Here is a 21,946-nt window from a genome sequence, read left to right as displayed (position 1 = left end):
TTCTTGATTTTCCTATTATACAAAAACTAATGCTTTCCACTCATTTTCTATAAAATTCTGTGGTAAAGAAATCACTTATCTTCAAACAAATGAAACTATCACTAGCTTACTATGACAAGAAATTTTCCACACATTAGAGAGATTTGCTGTACTTTCTTTTTAAAATGAAAATAGAGGGGTGCCTGGGTGTCTCAGTTAAGCATCCGCCTTTGGCTCAGGTCATGATCCTAGGGTCCTGGGATGGAGCCCTGCATCAGGCTCCCAGCTCAGTGGGGAGCTTGCTTCTCCCTCTCCCACTCCCCCTGCTTGTGCTCCCTCTCTTGCTGTCAAATAAATAAATAAAATCTTTTTAAATAAATAAATTAATTAAATGAGAATAGAACTACTATTTTCTCTCCAAATTTCACAAGTCATATTAACTTATCTACATTAAAAAGTAGGCATTGCCTATATCTTCCTAAATTCTAATCCAAACCAGAGCCAAACCCTTGCGGTAATATTCACCCCTTCTGTACTTCACCGCCTCTCCTGGCGTCAACACTAGGGAAATTAACTACCCCCCCCCCCTTGTGTCTAACCAGTCACAAAGCCCCGCTGAGGCTACCTTCTAAATATTGCTCACAACTATCCCTTACTATCCTTGGTAAGTGTTTTGCCTCCTTAACTAACTTCTTTCAAGCCAACCTCCTTTCCCTCACTGATCTCTTAGCTCTAGATACTTAAATGTGCTCATCATAAACAAAATGATGCAAAACATCCTTTGTCTGCCTTCCTTCTCTAGCTTGCTGTCACCCCTGTTTCCTTCTCTTTGTAGTCAAATTTCTATATTCCTGACTCTCTGTTCATTGGGTACATTTTCTCGTCTTCCCATTTGTTATTTGACTATTGTCATTTGGTTTCTACGTCATTATTTGTTGGAAATTATGCTTGATCTAACTGCCAGATCTAACAGCCCCCTGAGGGTTTATGCAATCCACGGTGGATGCTGCTGCGGACTCCTGGCAGCCAAGTGTGGTTCATGTTAGAGCAAGTATCTACATGCCCTTGGTGCTGGGTCAGCCATAGAGACACTCAGGGAAGCTCTCAAGGTCATGAGCTTAGTACTCAGTCCCCATTAGTAACCACCAGTGCTGCAATTGTGTGGGCCCAGGGCCATCTCCTCTTCACCATGAAGTTGCAATGAGTTTGGCTCCAAGTCCTCTAGACTCCATAAGAGTTGGGGCACCCTTCTCTTCAACTCCTAAAACCCACAAATTCCATACCATCCCTCTTTAGGACAATGTTTCTCATACGTGTGTGTATCAATACCTGGGGATCTTAAGCTGCAGATTCTCATTCATTAGGTATGGGGTGGTGCAGTTCTAGCAAGCTCCCAGGTGATGCTGATGCGACTAGTAGGACTGCATTTGAGTAGCAAAACTTCCTAAACAATCTATTTTAGTTACCCATTTGGGTCCAGGCTTTACAGGTGAGCCTTCTCCTTTTTGCTCTAAAATACATAAGGAGCCTATGAGCTCTTGGCCACGAGGTGACCTCATGGTCACAGCAACTTTCCTTCTTCAGAAGAGGCTGAGGAAATTACCTTACTTTGAAAAACAAAACAAAATGAAAATCAAAAACACAAGACCTCTGACTTCTCAATTGGCCAGTGTGCCTCATTAAATATGTCACTCTAACCTGCCTGGCTTTTTTCCCTTTACCTGCTTCTTAATTTTTTCTACTCCCTAGCATTCCACCCATGGTTCTTCTCTCTCTTCACTCAATACCCTGTCCCTAGTCATCACATCCATGCTCATGCTTTTCTCTCTTGTAGAGAGAGGCTGAAAACTTCCAAATCCCTAAGTCCTAAGGTTCAGAGCCATACTGCAGGTCAACTACTTGGTGGGCAAGTCAGACTCATCCGCCCCCTAGAATACTCCTCCTGTATTCTCTAACCTGATGAATGGTACCACCATCCTGCAAGCTGGGAACCTGCGATTTATCCTTGGCTTCTTGTTCATGCCCTTTCATCTTGTCTGTTGATGCTCCTGAGGTGGATGTCTGTGGATTCGGCTGGCATCATTCCTTTCTCCTCCCTTTGTCAACAACACTCACCTTTTCCTGTGGAAAACTATCCATCCCCTGCACGCAGCTTTGCTGGGACTGCCAGACTCTCTCTCCCTGGACCTGGGATCTTGAGAGAAATGACATAAGGTCTGAAAAATGGCTGAAGTGGACTTACTCCAATAGTGCTTTAAAGAGATCACCCTCCATTTGTTTCTGCTTCTCGACCTGCTATCTCTGCCCTGACTCCTCTTGTTCTTGGGGCTAGCTGTTAGATTATCCTTTTGTAATGTGAACTCCCCCTATCCCTCCAATAAATCCCTTTTTTGCTTAAGTGAGACAGGATATTGTTTATATCCAAAGACCCTAATCCATATATTACCTCCTTAAAATCTCTTCTTCTTCACTAAGCCTTAATTCAGACTCTTTTCATTTCTCCTCTGGGCTATTACAATGCCTTTTCTTAACTGGTCTCCTGGTTGCCAGATTCTCCTCCCATGGTCACTCAAAAATAGGTTTTGTGTATCGAAAACTGCTAAGTCTTAAGGATCTAATAACATGCCAACCAGACAAAGTTCTAGTCTTCACAAAGCCTACAGTCTACAGTGGGAGGCAGGTAATGATTCATCACAAAAACGTAATTATAGACAGTGCTGATGTGCTATAAGCCGAGGAAGGCTTCCTCTGAGAGACTAACATTCATGTGGAGACAGGGATGCAAGGGAATGCAGGGAAAGAGAGGAAATGGAGCTCTCTAGGCAGAGGGGACAGCATGTGCAAATGCCCTATGAGGGGTGGTTTAAAAAACTCACAAAAGGCCAGTGTGACTAGACTGGGGCAAAAAGAAGGAACAGGGCCCCAAATGAGACCAGAAAGGAAGCAGATGTCGGCTCACGCAGTGCCTTGTAGGAAATATTAAGGATTGGGGTCCTTATCCTAAATTAAAAGGAGAAAGTCATTAGGGGGGTTTAAGTAAGTGACTGGCATGACCAAATTTATTTTGTTGAAAGGCATTCTGCCTACCGTGTAGAGTAGGGGCTGGATGTGGGGAGACCAGTTCAGAGTGGCAGCAGTAGTTTAAAGAAGAGAGGGTGAGAGCTAAGATTCAGGTGGAAGATGAAGGGATGGAGGAAGTGAATGGGTAGAAAGATACTTAACAAGTAAAATCCCTAAGTCTTGGTGAAAAATTGGACATGGGCTGGTGGTGAGGAAGAGGAATTAATCTAGAAAGAAGCCTAAGGGGGCGCCTGGGTGGCTCAGTCGTTGGGCGTCTGCCTTTGGCTCAGGTCGTGATCCCGGGGTCCTGGGATCGGGCCCCGCATCGGGCTCTCTGCTTGGCGGGAAGCCTGCTTCTCCCTCTCCCACTCCCCCTGCTTGTGTTCCTTCTCTCGCTGTGTCTCTCTGTCAAATAAATAAAATCTTTAAAAACAAAAAGAAAGAAAGAAGCCTAAGTTTTCGCCTTATAAGCTAGATGGAAGATAGTGCCATTTTCTGAGATACAAGAGGTTGAGGACCAAGGGTTTTTAGGAATAGTGGATCATGAATTCCATTTTGGTCATGTTGAGTTTGAGCTGCTTTTGCACATTCAGGGGAGATGCCAAGAAACAAGCAATAGGGCTTGAGGCTGGTGATATAATATGGAGCTATGAATATATAGTTTTCAAAGCTCTGGGTGTGAGTGAGATGAGGGAGGAAGTTCAGAGCTGCTGAGGACTAGGCCTCCATGGACTCTAGCATTTAGAGGCAGATGATGGGGGTGAACATGCAGGGGACACTGAGGCAAACAAGGCAGGCAGAAAACCAGGAGAGTGTGAGGTCCCTCTCATCTTCCTGAGCCATACCTGATCACCGCCTTCCCATGCTTCAACTCCTTCAATGACCAGTGCCATTACCCCATCTGCCCCTGATGCAGTTCAATCTCTGTAACATGGCATGTGAGGCCTTCATAAGAGCGCCCCAGTCAACTTTTATCATTTATCATTTTATCATTTATTTCTCTCTTCACTCCCTAACCTCACTCACCAGTACTCAAGAGTCAAGGACTTAGGCACTGACCTTCAGACTTGCACAGATGTCCTTCCCTGTCTTCTCTTTTTGGAGAGTCCAATGTCACCACTTGTGTGAAGTCTTCGTCAGCTACCCTAGGAAGAGTCAGTCACCTCTATAGAATTTCATTATATTTTTAAACAACACTAATGATATTGTACTATATTTGTGTTTGCCTAAAACTGTAAGCTTCTTTGGGCTGAGATCCTTATTTGTTATCTCTGAAAACCTAGCACAGAGATTTGCTAAATAAATTCATCTGTTCTATATTTTTGTCTTACTTCAGTGGTTCTCAGTTGTGGTCATCCTGCCTCCCTCCAGGGACATTTTTAGTTGTCACTACTAGCATGTTGTGGGTAGAGGCTAGAGCTACTGCTAAACATCTAATAATGCATTCCTATAATGCATTAGTTTACCACCTTAAATAAACTTCTATTTACACTGCAAATTTCCAGTAAGATATTTTTCCTCACTGAAATAAGCATCCAAAGCACTAATATCAGTGATTCTAAGATCTGCAAGTACACTGGTCATTCTTTAGAGCAGTGTTTCTCAAACTATACTGTGCATCGGAATCACTTGCAGGGTGTGTGGCTGGGCCCCACCCCTAGATTTCAGATTCAGTAGATTTGGGGTAGGGCCTGAGAATCTGCATTTCTAACAAGGTCCCAGGTAATGCTAATGCTGCTGGTGTAGGGTCCACACTTTGAAAACCGTGGTTTTAAAGAACCTAAGGATTTATCACATTTCTCCCCATTAGAGGCTCTGCTCAGGAACCTGAGATGCAGCTTCCCTGGGCAGGAGGGACCTCTTTGTTCCTGAATCTCCCAGCCAGATACCTGGAGCTGCATCAGTGGTGACCCCCTGGCTGGTAGCACTTGACACTCAAAACACACTACATTCCAGAGAACTGAGGAAGGATGCCAATTGTTCCCTACCCCTCCTCCGCCTCCCCGCTCCCCACCATGTGTGAACCCGTTATGGTCCTGAGGTCTAGGCCCTTGAAAATAAGATGACATGCTGCCTCCAAGATCCATATCCTAGCTCCTCAGAGCGCCTGTATCAGATCTGTGGGGTTTAGATTCATGGGCCCATCCTCAGTAATCCTAGGAGTCAGCCAGTGAATGTGCATTTTAATAAGCTCATTCCTCAGTGGTTCTCAAAGTGCGGTCCATGGACCAGCAATATCATCACTACCTACGAACTTGTTAGAAATGCAAATTCTGCGACAGGACCCTAGATCTACGGAATCTGAAACTCGGGTTGGGCCCAGTCACTTGTGTTTTAACAAGCCCTCTACCTGATTCTGTTGCATGCTCAAGTTTGAGAACACCTGGTTCATATTATTCTGCCCCTAAAGTTTAAATCTCCGGATTTGGACTGCTTTTCACTTCAGGTTCTAGATCCCTTTCCTACCTGCATGTGCCAGAAACGACAACAGGAAGCACAACCAAGGCCTCCCTGTAGGACATTTGTATCCAACAAGGCAGCTTGAGGGTGAACCCTTGTTGAATTTGGTCGTTTCTATGACGGCCGGCCCCGCTTTTCCTGGCCCTCATATAAATGAGGGCCCCGAGGGGGTCGACCCGACCCCCTCTGAAGCCCAGACCCCTTGGCTGGATAACCGCGGGGAGGGCTGATGCGGCCCGGCTCTTCGGAGGGTACTGGGTCGGCGTCCCGCCCCGCGCTCCTGCGTAAACACCGTTCCCTCGGCAACGTCTGGAGCCCACGTCAAAGAATCCGCGGGGTCCGGGGCGACGGCCACCCCTCCCGCCGAGCCCGACGCCCGGCAGAGGCTTCTCACCCCAGCCCGAGCCACCCCCGCTCGGGCTTGCGGCCGCCTCCCCCGGTGCGGGATGAACACAGCCGCAGCCGCCGCGGGGCCCAATGGAGGAGCCGCCGCCGCCGCCGGCCCGCCCGCCAGCGAGAATGGCCTCGTTGGGCAGCCCACACCCCGGAGCCCCCTCCGCGGCCGCCGCACCTGGCGGGACTTCCTCCGCCGCGACGGCGGCGGCCGTGCTGTCCTTCGGCACCGTGGCGACCGCGGCGGCCGCGGCGCTGGGGAACCAGAGCGACGGGAGCGGGGGCGACAGCACTGGCGCCTCGGCTGGCGGCGGCCCGGGCGGGCCCCGGGCGGCGGGGGCGGCGGGGGCGGCGGGGAGGCCGCCGCAGGGACCCGAGGCGGCGCCGCTGCTGTCGCACGGGGCGGCGGTGGCGGCCCAGGCGCTCGTGCTCCTGCTCATCTTCCTGCTGTCTAGCTTGGGCAACTGCGCGGTGATGCGGGTGATCGTGAAGCACCGGCAGCTCCGCACCGTCACCAACGCCTTCATCCTGTCCCTGTCCCTGTCGGATCTGCTCACGGCGCTGCTCTGCCTGCCCGCCGCCTTCCTGGACCTCTTCACGCCGCCGGGGGGCTCGGCCCCCGCCGCCGCCGCCGCCGCCGCCGCCGCCTCCCCGGCCGCGGGGCCCTGGCGCGGCTTCTGCGCCGCCAGCCGCTTCTTCAGCTCGTGCTTCGGCATCGTGTCCACGCTCAGCGTGGCCCTCATCTCGCTGGACCGCTACTGCGCCATCGTGCGGCCGCCGCGGGAGAAGATCGGCCGCCGCCGGGCCCTGCAGCTGCTGGCCGGCGCCTGGCTGGCGGCCCTGGGCTTCTCCTTGCCCTGGGAGCTGCTCCGCGCGCCCCGCGCGCCCCCGGCGGCACAGAGCTTCCACGGCTGCCTGTACCGGACGTCCCCGGACCCCGCGCAGCTGGGCGCGGCCTACAGCGTGGGGCTGGTGGTGGCCTGCTACCTGCTGCCCTTCCTGCTCATGTGCTTCTGCCACTACCACATCTGCAGGACGGTGCGCCTGTGCGACGTGCGCGTGCGGCCCCTGACCACGTACGCGCGCGTGCTGCGCTTCTTCAGCGAGGTGCGCACGGCCACCACCGTGCTGATCATGATCGTCTTCGTCATCGGCTGCTGGGGGCCCTACTGCTTCCTGGTGCTGCTGGCCGCGGCCCGGCAGGCCCAGGCCACGCAAGCCCCCTCGCTCCTCAACGTGGTGGCTGTCTGGTTGACCTGGGCCAATGGGGCCATCAACCCTGTCATCTATGCCATGCGCAACCCCAACATTTCGATGCTCCTGGGACGCAACCGGGAAGAGGGCTACCGGACTAGGAACGTGGACGCCTTCCTGCCCAGCCAGGGCCCCCGGCTGCAGGCCAGAAGCCGCAGTCGCCTTCGAAACCGCTATGCCAACCGGCTGGGAGCCTGCAGCAGGATGTCTTCTTCCAGCCGGGCCAGCGGGATGGGAGGGGATGTGGCCATGTGGGCCCGAAAAAATCCAGTTGTGCTCTTCTGCAGGGAGGGACCCCCAGGGCCTGTGACAGCAGCGGTCAAACAACCTAAATCCCAAGCGGGGGATACCAGCCTCTAAGAAGGGCCAGGATGCATGGCTTGTGAAGGCAGATTTTCACCTGCTCCGTTTAATGATGCAGGATTCCGGGGAGAATCGTGTATTTCATAAAGCCAGACGTTTAAAAAAAGAGACGGAGGGGGAGGCTTACCACTTGCCCCAAAACGACGTACAAGACAATGTGCCCTTCTTCAAAAGTGACACATGTAAAATGCAAAAATTAAAACAGTATCGAACCACACAACCAAGCGTTGTGAACTGTAAGTGCCAAAAATGACAAAAATAGAATTCGCAATTACTGATAAGCTCATATTACAGGAATCACACTGTGAAACGAACAAACAAAATCATTGAATGTAACCAGGATTTGTTCAAATACATAGCGTTTCAGGAAAGAATGGAGACCTTCAGAATTACTTGAAGGCCCCTCCAAATCACCAGCATCCGACAAAACTGGAGATTGTTAGAACTCGCACCTTTGACACATGCTTTGGGTGCTCAGGTTAGAAACGAAAAATTCTTATCTTTACACACTTTGGTGCACTTCCTCCCACCCCATGTCCCTGTAACATTTGTGGGAAATTTTATATTCATATCCCATTTTAAACCATTTTAGGATTTTGAAATTGTGTCTTACTACCAGAAAATCAACCATCTGAAGGGCAAGGAGAAGTATGAACATAAAGAAGTGTGGCTGTTTAAAAACATATTCCAAGATTATACTTTAAAAATTAATGCCCCTCATTCTACCGCCAAAATTATCTGCCTTGGGAAGCTTTAAAGCTTTCCCCTTACCCTCACCTGCTACTTTTGTTTCTAATCACTGGGGGGAATGCTGTTCTCAGAGTATTTTCATATTATATATATAAAAAACTTTCATAGTAGAAAATCTTGCCTTTTGAGGTAAATTTGAATTTTAAATGCAGCCAAAAATGTAATTTGAAGTCAAGTTGATTGAATCAGGTGAGTAATGCCACTTTTTTTTATGTATACAAAAATGAGAGCCCTATGAAGTAACAAGATTGGCTTTCCTATGTGGCTCACAACCCAAGATGATTACAAAGAAGAATTCTAAAAATATTTTGAGAAGTGGCTGTATTCTTGGAATAAGGGTAGAGCTTTCGAGAGCATTATACTTTCCTACATTTGGAAGTTTATGAAAAAAAATGAATCCTTGCTTTTATAAACATGATTTGTCTAAAAAATGTGGTTGTTATTAGACAGGGAGAATAGACATGGTATTATTACATGTAATAGGGTGTTAATAATTCGGGCATAAAGTCAGAAAGAAACTTCAATCAAGCCGGAGATATTTTCAGAAATGTGCAAAACAAAGATACTTTTTAAAATTCAAAAGCACCATTCACGATTTGTGTGTGTGAAATTTCTCTCATTAAATGCCACTATTCACAGAATCATTTACTCAGAATTTTAAAAGATATTTTTATGTTTTCTCCCTCTTTCTTTCCTTTCCTCCACCTGCCCCTCTTGTCTTCAACATTTCACAGCCTTACTGGAATAAGTACTTTAAACTAGATATCGCATCATGGAACACTACATCAAAAACTAATGATGTAATGTATGGTGATTAACATAACATAATAAAAAAATAAACTGGATATGGCATGACATCAGCTATCATATAAAGATTTCAACGTGAAATAGCCACCATTTTTTCCTTGTATTTAAAGATGTTAATGAGTATTTGAACTTTTGTGTGATAGGTGGGTGTATGTCACTATTTTGTAATCAAAGATGGAAATACATGATTCGTGTCAGAGCTAAAGATACTTAATTTTTTCCCGTGCTCAAGGCATCATCACAATCATAAGTTTATAAGTTATCTGTATATATCTTGCTACACTCAATGTAGTACAAAGTGGATGAGATAATCTCTCCTCTTTAGCACTCATATATATATGTGTGTGTATATATATATATACACACACACAGACTTAATGCAGCTGAACTAACATTTAACAAATACCTACAGTATTTGTCTGTTAAAGGCAAAACAATTGTGTGGTTTTTGGCATTCTGAGAAAATGGAAGTCATGTCTGGCATTTCGGAGGAAATGATAAAGTCTTCCAGTTAGGAAAATTATCAGAGAATAGGAATTCAGCAACTGTGAGTAAAGGCAGAAAGAGAGTTAGGGATCTTAGGGGAAGGAGGTGAATGTGGTATTGCCTGAAAAGAGAAATCGAAGGAAGATATTTAAAAATAAACATGGCATGGAATAAACTTCCCTGGTGAGTGAAGGAAAAATCGGAGAGGTTGGAAGTGACAAGGTGGGGGCACGAAGGACTTCAAGGCAGGAAAGGAAGCCCATCCTAACTCTTGGTGTGTAGTAGTAGAAAGTTTTACAAAAGGGATAGCTTGGAGAAGAGATCATTCTGCCAGGAGCTGTAAGCAAAAATGGGAGGGGAAAGAGAGAACAGTGCTAATAAGTTGCTTAAAAAATTACATTATTGTTTGTTTGTTTGTTTGTTTGAGGCTATACAACTAGTCAGTGATAGAACTAGGATTTGAACCACAGTCCGTCCGGCTTTGGAGCCCTATTTTCTCTTCTCTACCCTCTGTTGCCCCCCAAAAGTTCAGTGGATAGGGAAACTAAGGATGAGAACTTGGGGTACTATCATTATCTTCATCAGCAGCAACATCATCACCTCTGTTACCATCACCATCATCACCAACATCACCATCATCATCATCACCACCATCATCTACAGTTTTTATTTCCTACTTTACACTGGGCAACTTCCTGGGTGCTCAGGCTACCGAAAGGTAGAAACCACAGCATCTGCTTTAAGAGGGCTTACAGTCTAACTGAGGATCTTGTGCTTTATAAAAATTGGCCCTAATCAGGACTCTACCTGCGGGGAAGAAAAGGTAATAGCATTTTCGAAGTGGTTATCAAAAGAGATGGATTTAGAAGCGAAAGATATGTAAGGGCCAGCAACCAATCTGGTCCAGCTGTAAATACTTTGAGACAGAAAATAATGCCTTGAATAAAAGATGGAGAACAAATGACTCTCAAATTTAAGACTTAGACTTTTTCTCAAGCTGACTGAGTGTACATACAGTGATTTTGTTTAAAAGAAGAAAGAGAAGCTATGAAATATTGGGATGTATTAAATATTGCATAACACATAAAGGCCAGGATGTCATCCTTCATGTCTCATTCTGCTACCAGTTTGGGTGTTTCATTGGAATGACAATAACAGCAACAAGTCACACTCAGCATAGTACATACATGACCCCATCTGATCCTCAAAGCAACTCTCTAGGAAGGTACTATATTATCACTACCCCCCATTTTACAGATGAGATAATTGAGGCACAGAGGTGCTATGTGATTTGCCTAAGGTTACACAGGAGGTGTGTGCTAGACATAAGAGTTGTACCTAGCAAATTGGTGCCAGACGTCCTACCTTAACCACTGCACGTGCTTCCTCACTAAAAGAAAATGGGAAACCTGGAAAAGGTCCAGAGAAGATAAAGACAATTATCAAAGGGATGGGGAAACAGATATCATAAAATGTGAAAGAAAGGATTTGTTTGATATAGAGAACATAAGATATGTGATTTTAAAGTATATGAAGATATTCTGAGCAGTTATTTTCTGGAATAATCCCAGACCCGGATGACCCCGATCATCTGTCTTCTCCATTCCTGCTCCAGAGTAGCTGAGCACAACTAGAGAAGAGTCATAGATCAATTAGTACTCTCTGCACCTAGAGTCCATGGCCTCTCCAGCCCCTCTCCCCCACCCAACAATTTGAACCTTTTTGCTTGTCAGCTCACTTGCTGCTCACTCTAGTGACCCTTCAGACTCTCTGCTCGAACTTATAACTGACACTCCCCTCTTGAAAGAGGACTTTGCTCCTTCTTCACCAAGAAAAGTAGATGCCATCAGATGCATAGACCTTCATATTTTAGCCATCAAAGCTTACAAACTAAACTGGATTTATACCAGTCCTCAGCTCTGTCTTTCCAATTGTAAAGAAACCAGTGCCCTCTCCAGCCTTAGGAATCTCATGCTATCAATGATCTTTCCCTGGTATCCTTAGTCTTTCTCATTAAACGAAATCCCTCCCATGAGCCCATAAGCTCTCACTTACAAGGGAAAAAAAAAACAAACCCGAAAGCCTCTCCTATTCCTTCTTCCCTTTTCTCTCCCTCAGCTCCCTGCCTTCAGCCGAACTTGTCCAAAAAAAACCTGCCTATACTTTTACAGCTGATCTAAACCCTAGTCTATAAATTTAATGGTGCAAGAAAGTTGTCGTTTTAATGCAATTCAATTTTTGCCCAATCCTCCATTCGGCCACATAGCAGACACTTAAGATGGCAGTATCTAGGTTCTGGGGGCTTATTTAGCACCAAGCATTGGGAAACACCAACCTTCAGTGGTCATCCATCCCTTACTGGCCTCCACTGATCAGTGTCGTCACATCCAAAGTTTGCCGCATGATTATCCAGGAGGACCCAGCTCTAGCTGTGGACCACTCCAGAGCTCCTCTTTGAACACAAAAGATTATTACTCCATCTCAGCATCATGGAGGGTTGTGCCACACCCATAATGCTGTCTCCGGCTGCTTTTTAAAACTTATTTTTAAATATTTTTGATTATTTGATATTTTTGATATCATTAGGTCAATAAGTCAAAATGATATATCAAGTATACAGGGGGAGTTCCATTTGTGGAATGGCAGTGAGGATCTCTGTGGACCCACTACCCAGTGAAACAAGTATAACTGATCAAAAGTACTTAAAAAGCAGCCATTTGAAGTCTCTGGAAATTCATAACAGCAGACAGCAAATGAAGAAACATTTATTCGAGAAAATCTACTGTAATTCAATAAGAAGAGCAAGAGTCAGTGGCATTTGAATTATAATCCACTCCCCCTCTCCCTGCTCCCAGCTCAGTGTGACAGAAACTCCGCTCCCTCTTTCCCAGCTTTCAGTTGAGGACTGTGTTATCTCCCTGGGAGGAACCGGCCATGAGAATATCTCATCTTGTCAGCTACATGTTGCAGAGGCTAAATTCCAGGTGAGGGTAGCCCACCTAGCCCCCATCCATAGGGCAGATGCTTGACCTTAGGGATGGCATGCTGGGAATACCAGCGTCATGATTTTCCTCCACCCAGCTCATTTGTAGGATGGAGACTCCATCTTGGGAGAGACAAGCTGAGAAGACCAGAGGCTACTGCCCACCTGCAGTGCCCTGCTCCTGAAGTGCAGTGTCACTCCAAAAGAAGCGGGCCACTGTCCCTGCCCCCAGCCTCAGGGCTCTGGCTCAGGTATTTTGGCTAGGGGTACAGACAGGACTTTAAACAGAGAATGCTAAAGCTCTCCCCAGAGCAACTAACTTTAATAGAGAGAGAGTGTGGGGAAGTTTAAGTCTAAGGGCATTCTCAAAACAATGGAGTTTTGGTGGTAAAAAATTCAGAGAAGCCTCTAATAGCTTCATCAGAGATACAAGCTAAAACGTTCGCCAGATGGTTGACCAGAGAGAAGCTGGGAAAGAAACAGCGAAGAAAAGCCTTGTATTACAGTTGAGTTTTTAAAAGTTCTTTGTCTGTTTTGGATAACAATCCTTTATCTCTTGCAAATATCTTTCTCAGTCTATGGCTTGTCTTCTCATTATCTTGGCCTTTCCAACATAAACAAAACAAAACATGAATCTGACAGTGAAGGCCATGATGAGAAGACAGAGTCGTTCTTATCAATGAGTCTTACTCCTCCCTAAGGGGTACTTTGGAAATTTGTGGGAGCATTTTTGGTGTCACAATGTCACTGGCACATAGTGAGTGGTGTCTAGGAATGCTAGATGTCCTGCAAAGCATAACAGAATACTGTCCCATGAAGAATGGTCCTTCATTCCAGACGGTTTTCAAACGTCCTGCCAGATGCTGAAACAGCTGATAATCTATGGATCATTATGTAATTCCACACCTCGAATCCATTCTGCATAGAAACACTGTATTTTGAACAAGGTTTTAGTATGCGCCGAAAAGTTTCTTGAGGCGCAACTGTCTTGTAAATAGAAAATTTATTATATTTGTTCTATTTAGGTTTTTATGAAGCAATAGGCACCACTTTAGAAAGCCACAGCACAACTTGCTATACTTCTTGAGGTGACAGATTGTGAAGAACACACTAGTGTTGGTCTGCATTTGTAGCTCCTGCAGTCACTGTGACCCAACTCCTTCACTTTGTGTGTTCTGCAGGAAAAAAGAACCACTGGTGACTATAACAGATGGATGGTAGACATTTGGCCAAGAGAAAAATCTGCCTAATGTGTTCTCAAAGGTCCCAGTACATGGGCCAGCTTAAAGGAAACAACCATCCTCTTGTTCTCTCTTGAGGAACCTAACAATCAGTGTCACTGAAAACATTTTTAACCCTGCTTTACCTGTGGCTTCAGGGACTAGAGACAAACTAACGGAGAGATGGCAGCGTTCACTCCTCCCTGGTGGGTGTTAAGCTTCTGCCCATTTCTGGATGTCAGGGGCCCAAGTCAAGTACCTAATTTCGTTTTTTAAGTTTTTTTTTTTTTTTTTTTTAAAGCTCTTATGTATTTATTTGTCAGAGGGGGTGGGGAGAGAGAACAAGCAGGGGGAGCGGCAGGCGGAGGGAGAAGCAGGCTCCATACTGAGCAAGGAGTCCGATGCGGGACTCGATCCCAGGACCCTGGGATCATGACCTGAGCTGAAGGCAGACTCTTAACTGACGGAGCCCCCCAGGAATCCCACAAATACCTAATTTCTTGACAGCACAACGACACACGCTCCCATTGTGAAGCAGGGAGGGGATGTTAAACAGCATTTCACCTGTAGTTACAAAGCCTGAAATACTCTTAACTCCCCACAAGGAGGCTCCATCATCAAGTACAACGGTTTCAAAGTGGGCGGGGGCGCCGGGGGAGTGGGGAGTACAACCATTTCAAAAGCAGCCCATCTGATGCATTAAACTCCCACAATCTTTAAATGAATTTACATTCTTATTGATTACAGTTCGATTCTCATTCTCATATAAAAAAAGTCATATCATCTTAGTGCTATGAAAAGCTAGGGAAAATGTATCACGTGTTAAGTCCACAATTTAAATTAAGCTGAGTATACAGAGCAAGACAGAGGAGAAGAAGGTGGAGATTGGTAATTTTAATAAAAAGGAATTTAAGGGGTGCTGGGTGGCTCAGTTGGTTAAGCATCTGCCTTTGGCTCAGGTCATGATCCCAGGATTGAGCCCCAGGTCAGGCTCCCTGTGCAGGGGGGACTCTGCTTCTTCTGCCCCTCCCCCTGGCTCATTCTCTCTCTCAACTAAATAAATAAATAAATAAATAAATAAATCTTAAAAAAAAAAAAAAGAAATTTTCTTATGCTTCAGTTATTACTTTGATCCAACAGTTGTCACATAGGTTCAACTTTGGCTTTCCAAGTCAAATAAGAAAAACTTTGGCTCAATTTATTTCCTTTGGATGGCAAACCATTCATTATTACCAGTTTAGTAGCTCTTTTCTTAATAACACATATGGCCATGTCGTTGTTTTAATATCCCCCTTTAAAATTAGTGAATACTTCTTATTGGATGATGTAATATCTTAAAATATTGGTAGCAACATTTCTAAATGGCCATAAGTTTATTTGACTAAATACACAATAATTTATACAATTAAGATTTTTCTCAATGTACGACATTAAAACTAGATGTAACATTGTACGATGTTAAACTTTTTCTTTTGCCTCAATTCTCTGGAAAAAAAACTTAAAATATGATTAGTGCTATACATGTTCAATTAGCTTTGTGTTTAAATCATTTATAACATATGATGTGTGAATAAAATGTCAGGCAACTGAGAAATAAGGCAAATTTCCTTACATGGAAAATGGAAGTAGGTTTGTAATTGAGGAGTCTTAGTCTTCTAAGATCTTACTCTTCTTTAGAGAGTGGGATTTTAGACGTAGCTAGCATTTGAGTGCCTTGTTAGATCATTGGCATATGTTATTTCACTAATTTCTAGCTGAACCACAACTGGTATTGGAAATACTGGTATTGGAAGCCAGAGCCCGGGTGGGTGGAGAGAGAGGTGAATAGGGGTGAAGGTTTGGGAGGAAGGAGGAAATGAGAGGAAATGCAGTGAGGGTAGTCTTAACCGGGAGCTCACAAAAAGAGTGATTTATATGCATTAGGCTGTCTTCCTTGTCCTTATCAGCCCCTCTGCTGCCAGATGGGTCTCTGTTTTTCCAGTCAGTTGAATTTAAGCATCAATATTATGTTTGAAATGTAAGAGTGAAATTGGCTTCCCGTGATAACTTTTTAATGATTACTGGGTGCCCACGCAACCAGCTTCCGAATGTCTGGTCACTCTTCCAAAAGGTCACAAGCACACCTAGCTGGCCCTACTGACAGAGCAGACCTAGTGGCCTTTCTCAGGTCAGCCTGAGCCAAGTGGTCAAGAACTCATTGAGACTCACAGTTGCCCCCTGTGCACGTGGAAGAATCTGGTTTCCTTGGGGATGCTCAGGCTGCCCTAATAACTTCACTCCCTTCCCTCTGCCAGTACGCCACCCAGGATGCGTGTGGTGGTGAAAACCTGCAACCTCTGTCCCCTGCATGGCTGGGAGCGCCTCTCCTGTCGTCCCCAGAGAAAGGACAGGTGATTGTGTCAAAGCTCACCGTGATTGCTATTAACTTGTATACAGACCCACCTCTTTAGAGGAAAGGGAAGATTCTCCCACTTTTGTTTTGGAAATGGGAGGTTAGTCTTAGAGTCTTATATTAAGCCTAACACAGATGACTGTCCCACAAAGACTGTCTCTGGGAAATGGGAGTGGTCGGGTTCTTTTAGAAATTGGGGCAAGGGCTGAATGGGAGTGTTTTTCAGTTGTGGATTTCTTGTCTTAATTATGTGAGGCCTCCACAGGACAGGACAACAGCCCTTTTAAACACTAAATAAAATTATGTAAATTCAGGGTTCTCTGAATTTGGCAAAAATGCAAAAACAGTGGAGGAGGAGTCTCTGTGATCATGTGTAAACTTTCTGTTCTCTACTGAACATTCCCTCCTGACTGTCTCCTAGATTTCTTCCTGTGACCTACTTTGAAGGGAGAAGAAGGGAGGGGAAGAAATCCCTTCCTAGTGAAAGCAAAGACAGAGAAGGGGACTGATGAGGAGGGGGAGGGGATAAAGAACATTTTTAAAAGATAAAAAGAGGGGAGGAGAGAAGTCGCCTGCAATTATGGGGTGTCCGATGAGCAATAAAAACTTCATGCATTTATTAGTTTGACATCTATTTATTGAGCATCTGCCATGTGCCAGGCTCTCAGACCCTAATGGAAAGCAGGGAAACTGTTGTTTTGTCTTGCGGAGCATGTAGATTGAGGGAAGCCACAACATTTATTAAATAAAGTAAATGAGGTTGCTGATAAATTCTTAGTTCATTCTATTTTTACACTATTCCTCTCATGCTCTGTAAGTTTATCCATAAACCTAAGTAAATAGAACTGAGCTACTTTGGACTATTAAACTATAACATTGTTTCAAAAAACATTCTCCAATTTAACTTTATTTTTCCTCTTGCTTTCCTAATTGGGGTAATGTTTTTGTATTACTGCATGTCTACATATTTTAAAGGAGCTGATAAAAATATATTTGTTCATTTCCATATAGTCTACTTTATCAGCCTATTTGCAAAATTTTCCTGAGAAATGTGTAAAGGAAAAAAGTCAGAGTCAAGCGCGGCTTTTTAAAAAACCATTAAGTGGGATAAATGCAGGACAAATATAATTTGAAATTAAACACAGGATGCTGGATTTGACATGAAGTGGATAACCTGACAGCCTATCAAAAAAAAAAAAAAATCAAATACTCTTGTGTACCCAAGCATTTAAATTGATAACAGAGGTGAACTTGAGGTCAATGCTGTCAAATAAGTTCTAAATAGATTCCAGACTAGCTCTTTGTCTTTGCTGCCAAAAAGACTAATCAACTTTATGTATCCACATTTTACCTTTGAATGATCAAACTGCAGGTGTGATAGATAAAATATTTGAAAACCAGGATAGCATGGACAGAGATGATGTCTGTATACCTTACTTTTTTGATGCATCTTGTCTAAATAAATATCCACCTTAATTGTGGGGAACTTGGTAGATAGTTAGCATGCAGTGAAATTCCCTCCCCCCACCCCCAACCAGTCCATTAAAAATTAGGCTATACTCCTTTGGAAGAAAGAGTTAATATGACCAACTTCATCCTGGAATAACATAGCTAACATGGGAAAGAGAGAGAGTACATTCCTCCTGAACAGGTTCTCCACTTTTTTAAAAAATATTTTTTTACTTATTTGAGAGAAAGACAGAAAGGGAGAGAGAGAGAAAGAGAGAGCACATGCATCAGTGAGGGGAGGGGCAAAGGGCGATGGAGACAGAATCTCAGGTAGACTCCCCGCTGAGCATGGAGCCTGATGCGTGGCTTGATCCCACCACCCCAAGATCATGACCTGAGCCAAAATCAAGAGTTGGATGCTCAATCAACTGTGCCCCAGATTCTCCACTTCTCAACATTTCTAAAATAATGTGCTGGCATTCTGGTTGTCGACAAAGTGTCGTTGAAAAGATATAGAGGGCGCAATTGGAAGATAGATGTTTGTTTAGTATACACTGAAATATCAGTAACCTTAGTGTGAGGTGCCCCAGATGGCGGAAGCTAGCTATGCTTTTGGGCTGCATTGCAAACAACCACTGCGGGAGGCAGCACTGTGTTACACAACGGGGAAGGAAAGAACAGGTTCGGTTCTACGTGATCTACTGGACCTTTTGTAGTATTCTCCTGCCTAATTTGACAGTAAAAGAGCAAGTGCACAACTTGACCTTGGTGAGGGCATAGTGAGCAGGAGTTTGGATCATACAGTAATGAGGATCTGGGTCACCTAAGCAGGTAAGCCAATGGGGCTAGCAGAAGTTCTAGCCAAGGATGAGGAGAATTTAGGCTGTTAAAAGGGAAGGGAGATGCTGAATATTCATTGCAGTCCTGAGATTAACTGCCATAGTGAGGATCATACTTCATCCGGCTAACTTTTTCTTTGTACGTTTCCTGAGGAAAAGAAACCAACCAGAATCCTGAAGAAATGGTCCTCAGATGGAATCAATGGAATCCAGGTGAATCCAAGCAATGCAAGGGGTGAACTGTGGTATCTTGTCTGGATACCCCCTTTTGGAGCAAGGCACTCATTTCCCCAGCTTGCAGAAGTATTACCTGTTGATGGCTCATAGCTAATCCCTCCCCAAGAACTGCCCTCAGGGGAAAAGAATTGCTTCACCTAAGGTTGTACCCACTCTCCAGAAGCAGCCCAAACCCAGTAGCTGGTCTATGTGGGAGTACAAAAATCCAGTCCTCTTACCTGAATTTGGGACAATGCTGAAGGACTATCCAAGCTCCCGAGCTTCTGTGGGATCTGCTGAAGACTTCCTTGCAATTTCCCCATAGTTCAACTTCTCTTGCCCAATCCTGCTTCTTTAACTCCTCACAATTTTTATTCCTGAGACCACTTTACAATAAACTTCCTGTATGCAAATTTCTGTCACTATATCTTTTTCCTGGGAAATACAATGTAAGAGAGCTATTTTAAACATATGTAGAAAAGTATATGTTTGTGAAACATTTTATCAAAATGCTGGAAATATGCTGTGTTTGAGTTTATGTTAACTAATTTAGCCAACCTCAATAAAACAAATAGAAAGATTAAGCAACAGAATAATATTTGTTAATTCTAAATCACTGGACAGACATTCTAAACATGCTTATTTTAGGCTATGCTTTATTTTTAAGTAATTAATGTATGTTCAGCCAAATCAAACAAACTGCTTTAGTTCTTTTCATAACATCTGAGGTTAATTATATAAACACCAATGATGATATGCTTTTACTTTTTCACGTTTTTAATTTATCAAAAAAAATGTTTCAACTATGCTTTGTAGTCATGACACACATTTTTAAGCCTAAAGTTTATTATTTTTCAACCTCATGCTTTCAATAGTTTGGTTTAATGTGTCTAATATGACAAATTTCAGAATTTATTAAAAATTGTTTTGTTGAAATTTTATTTTTCTAAATGGGAGATTCTACATTCGATGTCTTGAAAAGTTCATTTCACAGCTATATTGATGTCAGTGAGGCCTGAGAGATAGTAAATTATAAAGCAGAATTGTAAAAGTTGTTCAGAATCTATGTTTTTTTATAACAGCTTAATTGAGATATCATTCACATGCATATGATTCACCCTTTAAAGTATGTAATTCAGCCAGTTTTAGTATATTCACAGACTTGTTTGTTAACCATTATCACATCTGACTTTAGAATGTTTTCATCACCCAAAAAAGAATCTCCATGGTCTCCAGCAGTCAATTCCCTTTCCCCTCTCCTCCCAGCCCCTGGCAACCACTAATCTACTTTCTGTCTCCATGGGTTGGCCTATTGTGGACATTCCGTATAAATGGAATCATACAATATATGGTTTTTGTGACTGGCTTCTTTCATGCATATTAATGAACCTTGTTTTCGGAGTTCACCCATGTTGTAGGATGTGTCAGCATTTCATTCTTTTTACTGTTTTATTCTCTTTATTGCTGAATGATATTCCGTTGTATAGATATACTGTACTTTGTTTATTCATTCATCAGTTAATGAGTAGGTTGGGGTTTCTTTTAGCTACTATGAATAAGGAATGCTGCTATGAACATTATGTATAGGTTTTGTGTGGACATTATGTTTTCATTTCTCGTGGGTATATACCTTGTAGTGAAATGTCAGGTTAAATGGTAAGTCTATGTTTAACACTTTGAGGAGCTGCCAAACTTCTCCAAAGTTGGCTGCCATTTTACATTTCTACCAACAGTGCATTAGGGTTCTCCACATTCTCATCAATGCTTGTTATGGATTATTGGTTTGTTTGTTTTTAATATTAGCCTCTCTAATAGGTTTAAAGTAGTATCTCATGGTGGTTTTGATTTGCATCTCCCTAATGATTGATAACTTGGGAAAAGGAAGATTTAGGCAGGAGGAGCTGATAGCTATCTTTAAGTCTTAGAATAGAGAGACAGAATTTTATTTGTTATTTATAGGTGAACAAAGAGTTGATGTTAAACAGAGGCAGAATTTAGCTGTATGTAAACGAAATGTCTAATGAATAGGTTGAAGAGAGAGAGAGAGGGTCCCGTTCCCTGGGAATGTTTCAGTAGATGCTCTAGAAGGATTCTGTAGGGCTATCCTTGCTATGCTGTGGTTTGTAAACCAGTGTGGCAAATTTACAAAGTATACTGTGATTAATTTTTAAGTCATACCTATATAAGCTTGGCAAGAACATTTTTTCTAAGCAAGGCATTCACATATTCCTAAGTACTCTGTGGGAAACAGAGTCTCATACCAGTTGGAGCCTGTGGGGTGTGGAGTATATTGGGACAACAGCACTTTTCAGAAGCTCCTATATTAGGTGAATGCCTACTCCATCTGGTTAGTCATGCTAGAAGCCACCAGGAAAACATTTTGCTGACTCCTGGATTACGGTCTCTTTCCTAAATGCTCTCAAACCACTGTTTAGTAATGTTCTAAAGAGGGGTGCCTGGGTGGCCCAGTCGTTTAAGCATCTGCCTTCAGCTCAGGTCATGATCCCAGGGTCTTGGGATCGACAGAGTCCCACATTGGGCTCCCTGCTCAGTGAGGAGCCTGCTTCTCCCTCTGCCTGCCGCTCCCCCTGCTTCCCCTGCTGTGCTCTCTCTCTCTCTCTGGCAAGTAAATAAATAAAGTCTTAAAAAAAATAATGATAATGTCCTAAAGAATCTTTCTAGGACATGAGGTCGTGTTCTGAGATTCATCTTTTTGACAAACAGAATCTTCACTGTTTCAACATATCTACTATAAAGGGAATAATTTAATTCTCTCTCTATATGAACGATATGTATGTATACTTATATATATGTGTGTGTGTGTGTATATATGTATATATGTGTAATATGTCAGTAATTGCCCATTGAATGAATAAATGAATGATGGTGATTTAATGGTAAAGGGAGTGATGCTAGAGAATGTAAAGCTGCCTCCAAAATATGAAACAGGGGAAGAACAGAGAAATGCATGGACAGTCCTAAATAATTTTACTGTAACTTACATGACTCCTGATTTTCCAAAATGGAAATACAAAAAAGGGAGAATATTGAGCTCAACTCTTACTGAGGCTAAGACAAGTGATAGAAATGCCAAATACAATTTTTAAAATAATTCCTAATATGGGCTTGTTTACTAGCAGAGTTCAAAAAATTTTATTATTAGAGATGATCCAATGTCTTGCTGTGGGAGTTGATTGAGGTTTTGTTTTGTAAGTTTTCAAGTATACTGTCTACATGCAGTTTATAAAAAGAAAATCTTGCCTATAAATTAATATTTCAATAAAATTAAATAGAA

General features: G+C 43.6%; 1 protein-coding gene and 1 long non-coding RNA gene across 2 annotated transcripts in view; one reads left to right on the top strand and one right to left on the bottom strand.

Moving 5' to 3' along the window:
* Positions 1–505: 505 nt before the first annotated feature.
* LOC123861652 (uncharacterized) overlaps positions 506–21,946 on the bottom strand; it is a 39,930-nt gene continuing 18,489 nt past the window's right edge. The window contains exons 6-7 of the long non-coding RNA XR_006795084.3: positions 18,891–19,086; positions 506–4,184 (exon numbers count right to left, since the gene is read on the bottom strand). This is a non-coding gene — a long non-coding RNA (uncharacterized LOC123861652). The remainder of the gene's footprint in view (positions 4,185–18,890; positions 19,087–21,946) is intronic.
* GPR135 (G protein-coupled receptor 135) lies at positions 5,730–9,210 on the top strand. Its single transcript, XM_045900964.3, has one exon. It carries the CDS (start codon positions 5,977–5,979, stop codon positions 7,504–7,506), a length of 1,530 nt encoding a protein of 509 aa, XP_045756920.1. The 5' UTR covers positions 5,730–5,976; the 3' UTR covers positions 7,507–9,210.

Source organism: Mirounga angustirostris, unplaced genomic scaffold (genome assembly GCF_029215605.1).
Source record: "Mirounga angustirostris isolate CCGP_5_RB_7025 unplaced genomic scaffold, mMirAng1.0.hap1 SCAF_9, whole genome shotgun sequence".
Taxonomy (NCBI): domain Eukaryota; kingdom Metazoa; phylum Chordata; class Mammalia; order Carnivora; family Phocidae; genus Mirounga; species Mirounga angustirostris.
This window is presented reverse-complemented; position numbering and strand designations above follow the sequence as displayed.

Excerpts from the sequence above, each read along its gene's own strand:
- GPR135 (XM_045900964.3), top strand. The coding sequence starts at position 5,977 with ATGGAGGAGCCGCCGCCGCCGCCGGCCCGCCCGCCAGCGAGAATGGCC.